Source organism: Oratosquilla oratoria, chromosome 33 (assembly GCF_046742065.1).
Source record: "Oratosquilla oratoria isolate Oo_2021 chromosome 33, ASM4674206v1, whole genome shotgun sequence".
Lineage (NCBI taxonomy): Eukaryota > Metazoa > Arthropoda > Malacostraca > Stomatopoda > Squillidae > Oratosquilla > Oratosquilla oratoria.
Window position 1 is genome coordinate 8,488,812 of NC_134809.1, and position 15,993 is coordinate 8,504,804.

The following is a 15,993-nucleotide window of genomic DNA, read 5'->3' on the forward strand; positions in this document are numbered from 1 at the left end:
CGTCACCAGCATTTTCAATCTCTCCTTCGACTTAGCCACAAGCGCAGTGTCATTAGCTGACAACATCTAAGGGACCAGTGACGGCTACCTGTATGTGGTGGTCTAGCAAGATCAACAGCGAAGATACCCATTTCCAAAACCCGTCTTCAACCTCCTCACTTTTATCAGGAGGTGCCCCTGAGGGGCTGACACTTGGTCACTGTACTGGGCCCAAGATATCTATTTTTCAACCTTAACTACATTTCTTACACTTTTTCACACATTGAGAGCTGACAGTCGGTAACTGCTCTCCTCTCAGTGTCAGAGAAACAGTCCCACAGTGACAAAACTAAGGCCAGGCCTTCTTCCCAGAAACATCTGTAGAAGGTTCCGAGGACCGTTGCCAGCCACTCTGGGACTGCGGGTTCTCCATTTAGTGAAACTCGAGGGAGCAATTGATAGGCTGAACAACAGTTGACTCGCCTCCCAGTACCCTTGCCTTTACCTTCAGCACCATCCTATTCATATAAATGTTGAACAGTCATGGTGACATTACACAACCCTGATGCAACCCCACCTTCACCTCGGACCATTCACCCTCCCCACTCCCACTCCCCACTCCCTACCTTTACATAAGCTCTGGTACTTGTAAAAAAAAAAATAATAATAATCTGCAAGACTTCCCACATCTTACACATCCATAAACATCCCAATACGCATTTGTCAACCCTGCCATACACATCTAACTTTAAAAGGCATATTTAACTTGTCACAAAACTTATCGCATATCTGCTTTAGTATGATTTTTTTTTATATACGCACCCTCTTTTCCCAAACCTGCAATATTCTTCCTCAGTTACATTATTCTCATTTTGATCCTCTCGACACCCTCCCATATGCCTTACCGAATACACCTACACAGTCCAAAACGCTTCCCTCTCCTTTTCTCATTTTCAGGGCCATATGCACACACACACACACACACACACACACATACAAATCTCCCACATCCTCGAAAACAGTTCCTCCACAATGCAGTTACCTATGCCATTACTTTCCAGCAATGACAACCTTTCCCTACCTCGCTCCTGACACCTCACCCGCCACGCTTCCAAACTTAAAATCTCTCTTCCCTTTCAGTTTAGTTTCACTCGGCGCTAACACATTCATCGTTCTTATACACTACCAGTCTCTCCCATTTTAGTCTCATCTGCACCAAATTCACGCACATTTAATGATCTCATTACTTGGGCTCTGGTTTGAATCCTCCCAGATCCTCTACTTTGACATATTTTGGGAGAAAATATAGAGTGGGCGGTCTCAAGTTCCTTCACTTCGTCCCATTTAGGTGGCTTCTACGGCACGTATGGGGTCACGGTGGCACTCCACCACACACACACACACACACACACACACACACACACACACACACACGTAAGTGTTCTTTGTAAATATATTCCACCAAAATTTAAGTGCTCTGCCTAGTCATATCTCTGGATCCTCTACTGAATATTGATAGATTTGGTTTGTTGGCAGGGAATCTACCCTTATCAGGACTTAGGGTTGGCATGCATTGCTGAATTTGTTATCAATCAATCAATCAAATCAGCCATCCTGAGTCCATTGGTGTGTGTGTGTGTGTATATATATATATCATTCCATGAATCACACACACACACACACACACGGTGGCACGGTTGGTAGAGTCCCTGACTGTCACTACGGCGGTCCGGGTTCGAATCCTGCCCAGGGCTGAAATAATTTCGGTATCGCTGTGCTTCGAGTCGTTACTCTAACACTCGTGGGCGGGGAGTTGGGGGTGTGTGTGCGTGTATGGTCACGGCATTACCCATAGATAGGTCATACGATCTCTGAGCTTTTTTTTCGGGAGGGAAATAGCTGTCGGTCACGAGTCCAACACGTGTTCCAAAGACCAAGGTGAATCACACACACAGGGTAATCAGAGAAGTGGTCATAGAATAACGGAGGGACAACGGTAGTTTAAAATTATCATTCCTTTAAGTAGATTTTAAATCTTAACGAATGTTTTATTACTCTGACCCGTAGGGTCTCCACCAAAACAGACCGTTAAATATTGATTGCATGTTACGTACCATACAGCTGCTCAAATACCCATGACGCATATGATGACGGGGGTATACTCAGGTTTTGGTGTGTGTGTGTGTGTGTGTGTGTGTGTGTGTGTGTATATATATATATATATATATATATATATTTTGTGTGTGTAAGATTTGGTATTCGACTGGTGTATTCAGATTTAACAAAACGTGAGGTGTGTAAAATTGTAGATTTGTTTGACGTGGTTGTCATTTGTATAATTTATTGATTAAATGGTTACAGTCATAAAATATAAACACAAAATAATTTGATCCCGTTGAAATGTAAAATAAGATAATTTTGCAAATATGACCTGGAAGAGTTGAGTTCGGTGGTACTATTTTCTGGCCATTATTTACTGTGCAACTATTTCATGTTCTTCAAAACGCGCGCGCAATAAATAAATAAAATAAATAAATAATAAAAATGTGCCCAATCCGAAAGGATTAAGCTGTCTTGGTCGAAGGACTGTACAGGACTGAATGAAATGTTTTGTCGGAAACCTGAATAACAAATAACCTTTACAGTGGAGAGCGTTAAAGGGGTTTTCACACTTGGCTTCCAGTGGCTTCACCAGCGCTGACCGTTGAGAGTTCGTTCGAGTAAAAACGACTTCGGTTACAATATTTGAATTTTCGAATCTCCAAATATAAAAAAAAAAAAAAAAAAAAAATCCGTCATTAGGAGCAAAATTGAATGATGAACTAAGAGATTGTAAACCTATACGAGTGTTAGACATAATGTGGAAGTGTTCTTAGAGAAGTGTAGATTTCTTTAAGCGAGGTCATATTCCATTTATTCAAATGGAGGCTGGAGGTAGGATGTCGGAGTAAAAAAAATAGTTCAGTGTGATAACAGCTGCTCTTACCCCCCTCCCCCCCCATGTGGCTTATACAGTAAGTTATATTCTATTTGTCATAAAATCTTGACTCCGCAAATACAAAGGTCATGCGGATTTCAGTCTTGCGTCTAATATAAACAATGTTTTGTTTGTCCGATGTGATTTTATGTATGTGTGCAGTTTGAAAGTTCAAAATATACCAGTTTGTTATATATATATATATATATATATATATATATATATATATATATATATATATATATATATCACTTGAAGAATCGGCATCCCAGACTTCGACAGGGTGTCAATTCTTCATGTGGGCTATTCTAGGGTAACAATTCATGTGGGCTATCCTGGGTTTACGATTCTTCGGTTGTATATGTTGATGACAATAAGCATAACCCTCATTCAACGTAGCCTAACCTAATTTAATCTTTATTCCACTGTTGATATTCGGTATACTGGGGTGACATTTCTTCATGTAACCCAAAAAATATAGCTCTATGTTTTATATTTATAGCTAAGATGTTTGAATTTCAAGTCAGAATAATATGATAGTCAACGCATACCTTTTTTGGAGTAAATTTTCCTTCTCTGCTCTGCTGAATCAAATTGTCTTTTTTTTTTACGAGAATGGACGAGACGGCAATATTTTGAATAAAACCGGTTGGTAATATTAGCATAATGTACCACACGCGGGTGGGAGTTTCGTCGACATCATATAAATAATACAAGTCGTGGCATAGTCCTATGGGTGTATATTCAAATATATGCATATTGTATGTGTGTTTACCTTATTTTAGTATACACAGGAAATGAGAAACGCTCGTTGGGTCCTCATATTCTCCAATTTTTATCATGCCTAAGCCAATTCATGTAGTTCCAACTTAATATATATTCTTTATTTCCAATTATCATGTTTCAATTTGTATTCGCTTGCGTGACTTTGCAGAGGAAGGTTATGATTCAATTTTGTATTCCTTATCAGTCAACAGCATATTCAATTTAGCGTTTGCATTTTGTGATTTTCAGTGTGGACCCAATTGCTAACTCGTTTTTCAGTTTTTCCAATGGGAATATATATAGAAATACCTCAATTTCTCTTATTTAGAAATAATCAAGGATTTTTTGCTATACAGTATTGCTCCTCACAATGCTACGCACTTAACCACAGTGAGATAGTGTACATGTATGGTACGAATACGTGTAGTTATATAAAAAGTGAAGTTGAAAGTCATTCGTTGTCGACTTTAAGAAATGGGATACCATAATAAAAATTGATAACGTTGGAAAACAAAGACATATGAAATTAAAGTAAAATAAGATTAAAAAGAGTAAAAAGAAAACTGTTATCTCGCCTAAAAGGTGGAACTTGCTTTATGTTTGATATGTGAGTGTTACATTGAAATGTTGCGCAAATTAAATCCATTTCGCGGTACATTCCGTGATAACACAGAGCTGGCGGTGAACTTTGAATGCGGTTGTATGTAGTGATGTGGTCACCACCAAAATAATAATGTCCTCGTGAGTCACATTGTTGTTGTGTTTTTCCCGCGATGTTTTTGACGTTCCTGTTCATATTACATTTAAATTGCCATGATATTTTTGGAGGATATCTCAAAGAAGGATTAGATCAGTACATTGGCTCCGAAATCGAGAAGGAACCCGTTGGATATATATATATATATATATATATATATATATATATATATATATATATATATATATAATATACAGTATTTAAAAAAAATTATGTATGTGTGATTCATCATTGTCTTGGATCACGTGCTGGACTCGTGATCGACAGGTAACGTCCTCCCGGATGAGAGCTCAGAGCTCACATGTGATTCACCAAGGTCTTGGATCACATATTGGACTCGTGATCAACAGCTGTTACCCTCCCGGAAGAGAGCTCGGAGCTCGTATATGACCGCTCTATGGGTAATACTGTGACCTTACACGCACACCCAACTCCCGCCCACGAGAATAGGAGTAACGACTCGCAGCGCAGCGATACTGAAAATTCAGCCCTGGGCGGGACTCGAACTCTGACCGCTGTAATAGCAGTTGCTAATGCTACCACTGCGTCGTCGATTGTGTGTATGTTTACCTAGTATCTTACGGGAAGGGGAGCTATGCTCGTAGTGTCCCGTCTCAGTATCCCGCCTTGTCTAATTTACTCTTAAATTCGTGTGTGTGCGTGCGCGCGCACGCTCTGCACAACATAGTCGAGTGACATGATGTGTATTGGATGTTGTGGTGACGGGTGTGGTTACTGTTCGTAGTGTGAGTCACTGCGCGCCGCTTCTAGCATGTTGGAATCAGCTGCGAACGCGTTGAAATTATGGCGCCACGTGCAAATAAGTTGGTTCAGAAACCCAAGTGAATTGTTACGTTCAAATGTAGAATTCTTTGCCAATGAGTATGGAGAGCTGTGACAAAACGTGAGAAATTTTTGGCTTCACTCGAAAATGGAGTTAGAAGGAATCTAAAGTTGGAGAGGACCCGGTTGTGAAAAATTTCTCTCTTCTCTCTCTCCCTCTCTCTCTCTCTCTCTCTCTCTCTCTCTCTCTCTCTCTCTCTCTCTCTCTCCCTCTCTCTCTCTCTCTCTCTCTCTCTCTCTCTCTGTGTGTGTGTGTGTGTTCCCTTTCTCCTTCCTGCCCTTTCCCTCTTTCCCCTCTCTCTTGAGGGACGTTTTGATTGGTGAACAGACTTTTGATTTTATTTTATTTTATTCGGATTCAATCATATATACAATAAAATACAGTACATGTAAGACTCATATTATACATAGTAAATGTAATTGTATATCCGAGGATGACACAGAAAGTCATAAGACTACCACTGTGGTGGAAATAATACCCCAACGGACAAAACCGCGCTGAATGGCCTACCGGCTCCAACGCTTGGCTTTCAACCCAAACATTTCATAAATCAATCGACCAACGGACAAAACCCCAATGGTAGATTAGGTTAAGTTAGCTTAGGTTATGTCCTCCTCCTCCTCCTCCTCCCCCCCAAATTTTCCTATTGGGGTTTTGTCATGCCACGGTTTTGATTAAATCACGAAACTGTGGTAAGAATCTGACCTTGAAATATTGTGTATGATAATGGGTTACATTCATGAAGGGGCACAAACAATTCCTGGAAGTCTGCTTGAGTAAGAGGGGATCATTATATGAGAAATATGGTATTAGGAGTTTGCAAGTTGCCACTGGATCCCAGAATTTAATGTCATCAACTGTGCATTCAAGTGTAGTAATTTAGTAATTTGCGTTCATATTCCAATATCAACTTTCCCGAATATAAAATATTAAGATCCATGTAAAATTCATTGAAGCGCGGCAGTCACACTAATTGTCATATTGATTATGCTCGGAAACTTCTGGATTATGAAAGGATAAACACGCCACATATACTTAGGTACTTATGAGAATTTCGCCTGTTATAGGCACATATGTACGACTTTGCATAAATGTATGGTAAATCACTTGTAGAAACTTTTTCCCATTAATTGAAGATATGAAGCTGTTGTTTATCTCTGCCCTAACGTCCATCGTCATAAAAAAAAAATCGACAACGCCATCTTTCGTTTATGACGTATTATTGCAATATCGAACGCGGCGGAGTGGACACAAACGGAATATTTCTCCGAGTGATAATGAAAATTCTTCTACTTCGAGCGAAAGTAGATAGATAAGTTTATTGGCAAAAGGATACTCAGATAAAATACAATGTATGAAATTGCGAGGATACTCAATAAAGTCAGCCCCCCCCAAAAAAAAAAAAAAAAAAAAAAAAACACTGGTTCTCTTAAAAAGAAATCCAGGTACATTTAAACAATAATGTAACCAAGAACAGAACACATTAAATCATATTAAGTACTGAAAATAATAATTGGCATAAGTCGTTATGTTAATTAAAGAATAAAATAGTGCATGCTCGCTGGCTGAGCGGGTTAGGGCGTCGTTACTTGCAGCGAAGGTCAAGGGGAAGGCGGTTTGAATCCTGCCACCGGTGAAGTTGAACCAAGGGCATGGTTTATTAAATTCCACGCAACAAAGCCCTCTGTGAGGGACACCGTCCTAGCCTTCCGATAGGGGGAGTTTGTGACGTTAAACCATATCATCATCTTCACATTGACATAATAATCGTTGACATAACTCATTATGTAAAGAAAGAAAAAACTAAAGGCACCTGAGGTATTAAATATATGATAATATGCTGCAATAATTATACTACATGAATAGGTAATACTGATATTGAAAACTTAATATAAGAAAAAAAACTAATGCAAACAAATTGACTAGATTTATAACAACTAAATTTTCATAAAAATACATATAGTAAAATAAACAAGATTGTCCCATGTCTTGGCCCTTTAGCCTCCAATGTGACTCTTTGGCTGCCTCTTGGTCATGGGCTTGTAAATGCTTGGCTGCAAGAAATTACAGGGTACCAGAACTTGTCTCCTGGTTTGATAACACAAATACCTTCCTTTAGTTTTGATTTGCTTAAATTCCAAGCTGCACATAGTGAAATATTTGCAGTGCAGTTCTGCGCATCCTATGTACTGTAAATGGCAACTTTCATTTTAGATACATGGCAATACATCATCAACATAGTAACCACTATTCCCAACTTTTGTAGCAGACAAGTTGTTTAGGTGACATAAAAATGCTGATGAAAATGTAAGATAACTCCAGGATAACAGAAAAACAAATTTAATCTATTTAGGTATAATTTAAAAGTCAATTAGGAAAATTTGTGATGTGTTTATCCTTTAATGACTTTCTATAATGTTTATACTTTTCTTTGCAGGGCATGGAGGGCTCACAGAAGGTTTGGGTGGGTGACCCTGTCGAAGGGTTCATCCAGGGTCAGATAATTGACCTTGGAAGTGACACGGTGACCATCCAGCCTACCCAGAGAGGAGCCAAGCCCATCACTACTGACTATGATAGAATCTATCCAGCTGAAGAGGATGATAAGAAGGACATGGATGACAATTGTAAGTTCCTTAAGGTTTTTTAAACAGTCGGTTGTGTATACATATAGTTTAAGAGAGACCAGGATGAAAATGTCTGTCTTTAGGGAGAAAGTAAGAGGCAAGTTAGATGAACTAGGCAAAAGAAAGTTTCTGAGATTGGATAAATTGTGTTGACAGTGAAGGAATTACAAAGATGTGGAAGTACCTTCATCTTTAGCTGCCTTTTATATTTTATTAATATATTTTTGTTGCTGCCATGTTGATTTGTTCAGCTTGGGGAATCCTTCCGCAGGAAAAGGGTAATTGCCTCAAACTGTCTCAGTTAACCCGTTTGTGGCATTTGACAATCGGTACCCTAGTAATTGGGTAAGTTGGTGGACATGGTACACATGAGAGTACAAGTGAGATTGGTCGTTTGTGTCGAAGAAAAAGATGAATATATTAGCATTGAGTGAAACTAAATTGAAAGGGAAGTGATGAGTTGGAGGAGCATTGTGGTTATTGTTGGGAGTGACGAGGGGTCAAAGGAGAGGAGTGGTACTGCTAGCAAATGATGAGTTAGGTAAATGAATGATGGAGTGGAGGAATGTGTCTTTGAGGGTAATTTGGGCAAAGGTGTTTTTTTTTTTTATATAACAACACTGGTAGTGAGAGAATTGAAAATAAGATATATATATATTTTTAGTATAGAGAAGAGCCGTGTGAGTTTAGGAAAGGAAAAGTGCTAAGGCAAGATATTTGTAGTATGGCAGATATGAGGGAAGGTTTTGGCAAAAGTCAAGGATGTCTGTTGGGCTTTTATGGATTTAGAGGAGGCATATGACACAGATGACAGAAAGGTGTTGAGAGATGTGGGGAAAGTTGGCTGAGGGCTGTGAAGCTTTAATGTGAGTAGAAGAGCTTATGTGAGGGTAGAGGATGACTCACAAATTGGCACATGTTTATAACTTCTCCCACCCTAGCCTGGGGTTTTCTTTGAAGTTTTCTTTGAAGGCATTGGGGGACTTGTCCCTTCATCATGTGCTTGGACCATTGTGAATGTTCTAAATTGTACTCCAAATGTGTGATCTTTTCTGCAGTACTAGTTGCATTTCTTTTGCAGGTGGGCCATGTATACTTTTCATAGGTGTTGTATCCATCTTCTTTGCTGTAGAATTATGTATTGTTCCTACATTCATGTCTTCATCCAGTTCTTAATATTTCAGTGAGAGGTATTGCAGTTGTATGTGTTCCAAAAGTTGGCAGGAAGTTGGTCCTTGAGGGAAGACATGTATATGGCTGTAAATGCCTTTGCATTTAGTGACAGTTGTAGGCATCCAGTATGGTTCCCAGTGGTATCATGGCCCAAAAGAAGGATCACCAACATTGTTGATTGGATCCACTCTAGTGATGTTTTGCCTCTGTTATTTAGCTGCTTCATTTGTCTGTTTGTGCCAAGATAACAGGGAGGGAGGTGGGTGGAGGGGAGTGGAATATATAGGAAATGGAATGGGTGAGAGTGGTTTCTATGCCTTTTTCTTTTTGGCTACACCCCCGTGTAAGGGGGAAAAAGCCTTTGGTATATGTATGTATGTATGTATTTGTCTGTTTGCCTTAAGGATCTTGTGCAGGTAAAGGTAGCAGTGTCAATCTTTCTTTGAATTTGCAGTGAGTTCAACAATTCACTTGGTGAATATCCACTGAAGTTTGGAATACAATAGTATTACAGAAACTCGTGCAGCACTTCCTAGTGGAAGGCTAGACTAATATAAATCTTCCTTGAATGTTTGTATGAGTTGCTCTGCTGATCCATTTATTGTAGGCGATAAGTAACACCTGTGAGATTATGATTTTCTTTGTACCATTCCTGAAATTCCCCTGAAAGTAAAGCTGAAGCATTGTCCATAACTATCATATGAGGATACATGAAATGAGCAAAGTTCTGCTTAAGTAGATCAGTCTTTGCTTTACCTGAGACTGACTGGGTTTTATGAATGCAGGGATACTGAGTATGCATCTGTCAGAATTAGCCAGTTAATTTCAGGAATGTTCATCACATGGTTCAGATGTAGCCAGCTTCATGGTTTCGTTGAAAGTGTTCATGGATGAATTTTTGGTTATGGCTGTATGTTTTGGTGCTTACCACATGGTATGCAGGTGCAACAAGTTGCTTTGATGTCTTCATTGACATTGGGCCAGTAAACTGCAGTTTTGGCAAGTTGCTTCATCTGTTGCATGCCAAAATGTTCTGGGTGAAGTTGTTCTAGAACTTGACAAAGATTGGCTAGTATCACTACTTGAGAACCCAGTACCAGGCATCTATTGATGATTGACAGCGAGTCTGCCAGATTATGATAGTGCTGCTTTTTGTTTCTTTTTTCATTCTTCTGCAGTGACTATCCTTCATGAGTAAATTGAAGTATGAATAATTACTGGCTATTTTGGCAGATAGTTATTATTGGAAGGAATTACTCTGTTGCTGACATCTGCAGTGACACAGACCATCACTGATTAGTTGTCACTTTCTTCCCTGTTATTTTCAGTGTTTTATTTCATTTAGTTTGTCAGGTGTCTTTTCCTAAATGTTTTGGAATGTTGTTGTAGAACTGTAATCAAGTATGGTCCTCTAGAACTGTTTGTAGATTGAGATTAATTTCCTTCTGCTGTCCAGAGCCCATGTTTGTAACTGATTTTGGTATGATTACTTGTTGATTTTTATTGTCAGATCTTTGATGTGAAAGCTGAAAGTTGTGTATCAAAAATGAGGTTCAGAATTTTTGGGTGGTTGTTGCTAAGATGTCATAATGATGTACTGAACTTGCTTGATCATGATGGACTATGTTGCCCAATTTTAAGTGTTGCTGTCATACCAAGTTATACATAATGTTCATACAGGTTAATCACCCTAAAAGTGTGTGTACAGTTGGGCCATTACGTAATTGCAACTTGTAATATCTAAATTAATAATATGGCAATATATAATATAGAGAAAATTTTAGTGATAGTACCCTTGTCACCTTGAATCAAAAAGTACAAGAACACCACAAATTACCTCATGGTGTGTTGGTCCCGACCAGCTTGCCTCTGACAAGAACTCCTCACTACTTACAAACAGGAATACAAGGCAGATATAAAATTCCCATTTTGCAAATATTTTGCCTGCTGAGCCACTTGGTGCTGATTGTATCTTTTTGTGGTTTGTGATGAAGTACAACTTTAGCTTTTTAAATTTTGTACAAGCCTGATCTGTAACAAGTTTTTATCTTTATTGAGAACACTGTTTCTTCAATTGTGTAAATGTATTTGCTGCATTATTCAGAACTGCTTGGTAAATTTTTTGTAAAAAGCATCCTTTGTCTAATTTTGTTAGACTGTTTTTCCCTCACTTTTTATTTATTCATTAATTTTTTTGTAAGTACATTCTAGGTAGAGACTGAACTACCTTTTTGGAAATATAGTTTAAGCTAGACTGTTAAAGTATGATAAGCATGGGTTGAATTATTTATGATTATCTCACTTTGGGAAAGGTCACAGTACTATAGGAAAAAGGATGCAGATCAAGGTTTTTATATTCAGAAGGTTTGGTTTGGCTAGATTAGGTTAGGTTTAACTATCACAAGGAGGTAGCCAAGTCAAAAAGCATATATTCACTCCCACCCATTCCACTCTCATCCACCACCCTTTCCTCCCTCTCATCTTAGTTCTTTATAAACATGTAGGTACCTATGCAGCCAATTAAAAGTAGACATGTATGCAATCAAGTAGTCATAATACATCATAATACAGACAAAATTACTCTTCTGACTGCCATTTCCCTTTATGTAGTATGTCAGGATGAGACAAACCGAACTAGAAAAAAATTTAACTGCTACTTATACCCTCTCATCTAAGATGAGAGGGTATTATTAGTTGATAAATTTTTTCTAATTAGATTTGTCTTATTCTGACATTCTTTTCAAAAGAAAAGGTAAGTCAGAACAGTAGTTTTGATGTATATGTCTTATTCTATCACATACATTAAAGAAACATTGTAAAAGAAGCTTTACCTCTAGTCAAATTGTTCATTATTGGGTACTGAATCTTAATTTCCAGGGCTATTTTGGTGAACAGCTTTGCACAAGTTGTGTTTGGAGTTGTCAGTATCTGTCAGGTCCCACAGGTATCTCTGCTCTTCTGCCAACTTATACAGGGATTTTACCACACATTTAGGCCACACCAACTCATCAGACATTATATATAATAAGATTTCAATGTGAGAAGGCCACAAAAGTTCCCTTGGGGGTCCTGCGTTGGGAGCAAGATGACCATCTTCACAGTACCTCAGGAACACGGAGCTTGTTTACAAAAAGTGCTACCGCAGCACAGAAAATGGGAGTTCAGTGCTGCAACATTGCTTGTGTGAACTAGGCTTTAGGCAATACTTGATTCATTGGTTGTGTTAACCAGCATTGTTAAGAAAGCCAATTTTGCTTGTTGTAGCAGAAAGGATTGTGATGGCAAATTTAATAGGCTTGTTTTGTGATTTTATTTTAAAGTAAGGTGTTACAATAAAGTTTGTTTTGTCAATAACCTAATTTTTTATTACAGTTAACATTTGGGTTATATTTATCAGACAGTTGTCATTCAATGTTACTGAATTTACTTTTCAGGTGGCCTTATGTATCTGAATGAAGCAACCTTATTAAACAATGTGAGACTACGATACACCCGAGACAAAATTTATGTAGGTAGACAATTCTATAGTAGTAAGAAAAAAATTGTGGTGCACTGCAAAAGTTTTTTTGTTCTTTGTAACAATAAACAATTTAATTCAATTGAAAGATGAACCTCCAGCCTAAATGAGGTCTATTGATTTAAACCTCATTCAGTCCAGAGCTGAATAAAATCATTTGGCATTTGCTATAATGAAATTCTGCAGTGCATCATAATATTGAAATTTTCGATAAGTTTGATAACATACTTTATCTTTAAGAAAATATCTTTATGAATCTTATGCATGGTGTATATAGTAATTTATTTAGAGTATTAAAGAAAATTCTCTTTTCAACAGACTTATGTTGCCAATATTCTCATTGCTGTGAATCCATACTTTGAAATAAAGAATTTGTATAGCATGGAAACCATTGACAAATATCAGGGCAAATCATTAGGGCAGATGCCTCCCCATGTCTTTGCCATAGGTAAGTGATATTAAAGTGCTACATAGTTCTTGCCTTGTTGTCTTGGTATGAATATGTATATTATTCTATTTTCTCAAGTAAATTTTTTTAACTAATCATATGTGTCTTTTTTTTATAGCTGACAAGGCTTTTCGAGATATGAAAGTGCTGAAACAGTCACAGAGTATAATTGTTTCTGGAGAGTCTGGAGCTGGTAAAACAGAATCAACTAAATATATTCTTCGCTACCTCTGCTCATCCTGGGGATCAAAAGCTGGACCCTTGGAGCAAAAAATCCTTGATGGTAAGAAACTGGACTAATAAACTATATTGATGGAGATGAATAACATCTTGAGGTGCTCAGGATACAGCTTCTGGTATATATTTTATGATTTAAGATTTAATGTTAAGTCATCTGTCTTAATGTGTCCATGGTCAAATAATGAATATACCACTTATTATATGTCATGTTTTCAACAGCCAACCCTGTGCTTGAGGCATTTGGTAATGCCAAAACAACGCGAAACAACAACAGTTCCAGGTTTGGCAAGTTTATTGAAATTCACTTCAATGAAAGAAATTCAGTGGTTGGAGGCTTCATATCACATTATCTTTTAGAAAAATCAAGAATAGCATTGCAGGTAAAGTGGATTTGAGTGAGATTCAAATTTTTTATTTATATTCTTATTCCATGTGATGAAAATTGAATGTATCAATTATTCCCATGTACTATACTGGTAAATGGTGACTACTAATAATAATTGGTGCCTTTGAGGTTTATGGATGAGAAATCCACAGTCCTACAGTGGCTGGTAACTGTCCTTAGGCCCTTCCATAGATATTTCAGAAGAAACGTGGGACTGTTATCTGTTGTATTAATGTGGTACAGTAGAAACTGTGTCACCAGCTTATAGTAGTAGAAGGAGAGCAGTCACTGGATTTGTACATTGCTCCTAAGTAATCAGCAACAGTCAATTGATTGGCCCATAAGTCACTCAAAAAAAATATGTGTTATTGTCTAGGTTTAGCCAGGATGGGGCAGTGTATGATGTACTTACTTAGTTGTGTTTGGCATCATCTGTGTGATGGTTGCATCTAGGGTAGTTTGTTTCCATGGGCAGGATTGTTTGCCTTGGTACCATTCTTCCAGTGCTATATAATGATGCTCTTGAATTTTTATGCGGGGTCAGTGTCTTTGAGGTGGTGTTTCTAGAAGGGTATTTGTTGGTCAGCCTTGTAGTCCTTAATTTGTGATTGAGTGTGGATGAGTTGTGTGGTGATGGTGGGTCAGCTGGCTGTTCTTGTGTCTGGTAATGAGATGGTTGAGAAGGATTGAAATCACTGTATAGAACTGGATACCCACCATCCCCTTGTGATCTTCCAGTGGGAAGATCTTGGTGTCTGTATGCAGATGCTTTGTTAGGGTAGTTTTGGTTGACCATCTCCTGAAAGTAACTACACTTGAAAAAAAAAGTTCTGGTTAGCGGTTGGGGCATCAAGCCACCCAGGTGGGCAGGTTAGCAGGCTAGCAGGCAGGCAAGGTGCTATGATGGGATGGACAATGAATGGGTGTGATATGGGTGTAGGTTTGATGTGTGCTTTGATTGGGTCACCCCCCTAATGTGGAGGAAAAGGTTTTTAAAGTATATTTATGTACAATAATTGATAAAGAAGAGACGTGACCCCATGAACTTTGATCCTTTCCTGTATACAGCCATTACGTAAATACGGTTAGGTAACTACAACTCAGATAATAGTATAATGTTCTTGAAGATATGTGGGAGGAGCCAAGGACTGTTATCAACTATTGTAGGGCTACAGGTTTCCATTCATAGAAACTTTAGGCAACAGTTATTATTACATACAACTTTAAGCTTGTTTTAAAACTTTCTTACCAAGGTTGGGTGAATATATTGTTTCCATGTTCACAAAATCAGGCATTACTCTTTACACTAGCAATATTGTAAAACTAATTCAAATTTCATTATCTGTGAGAATTAATTGGGTAAGAGCTATCCAAAGTATGATGAATCATAGTCTCAAAAGACATGTTTGTAATTCAATTCAGAAACTTGCTTTTATTGAACAGTACATTTTTGAGAAGAATAAACATAGCAACTGAAGAATGATTTTTATTAGATTTAGATTAAGAAATAAGTTACCTAAATGTTAGTTGTAATTGTTAATGGAATATTTTTATAGAACTGAGTCTGAGTGTGTATGTGCATGAATGATTTAGCTTTTGTGCTCAGGCGTTGGAAATACTATCAGACCTCGCCCAACATGACTTCACTGTACACGAAATTTCACGTTTACACAAATAGGTAAAATATCCCAGCATTTGCCAAACATGACCATGATTCATGATAGCACTGTAATTTTAATAGACTGCAGGGTCATGTTGTCCACCAGTGTCTGGAGATGGTCTGGGAACCTAACCTATTTTTATCCATGAGACCTGTTATTCACACAACATGAATTTCGTTCTACACAATGGAATAATGAAGCTAACACTCGTGTTGGGCAAGGTCTGACTGTATTAGATTATTGTAATGTTATGAGTTTCTAAATTTTATCTTTCAGGGTGCCAATGAAAGAAACTACCACATTTTTTACCAACTATGTGCAGGAGCCCCAGAACAGCTTCGGCAGCAGCTAAAGTTAACAACTCCAGATGATTTTAAAGTAAGGAGAAACCTTGACTATTTTTAGGATTTTACTATGGTGGTATATTATTGAAGATTTTTCTTCTGGCTTATGCTAGACAGCCTTGTTCAATTGAGTGGTAGAATTAGAACAAAATGAGGGTTTAGTGATCAAAGCCAAATTCTGTCGTAAGTCTGAGGGAGACCAAAAGGAGAGAAGAGATGCATTGGCAAGGGGTAAGGGATGTCCTATGGTCTTTCATGGATTTGGAGAAAGTGAAC

General features: G+C 38.0%; 1 protein-coding gene across 4 annotated transcripts in view; it reads left to right on the forward strand.

Annotated features, from left to right (window-relative positions):
• jar (Myosin heavy chain 95F jaguar) overlaps positions 1–15,993 on the forward strand; it is a 148,531-nt gene that overhangs the window by 87,135 nt on the left and 45,403 nt on the right. For all 4 annotated transcript variants that reach the window (XM_076172588.1, XM_076172591.1, XM_076172589.1 and 1 more), the window contains 6 exons: positions 7,760–7,949; positions 12,557–12,630; positions 12,958–13,087; positions 13,206–13,370; positions 13,547–13,707; positions 15,650–15,751. In XM_076172588.1, coding sequence (XP_076028703.1) covers positions 7,760–7,949; positions 12,557–12,630; positions 12,958–13,087; positions 13,206–13,370; positions 13,547–13,707; positions 15,650–15,751 — 822 coding nt within the window. The remainder of the gene's footprint in view (positions 1–7,759; positions 7,950–12,556; positions 12,631–12,957; positions 13,088–13,205; positions 13,371–13,546; positions 13,708–15,649; positions 15,752–15,993) is intronic.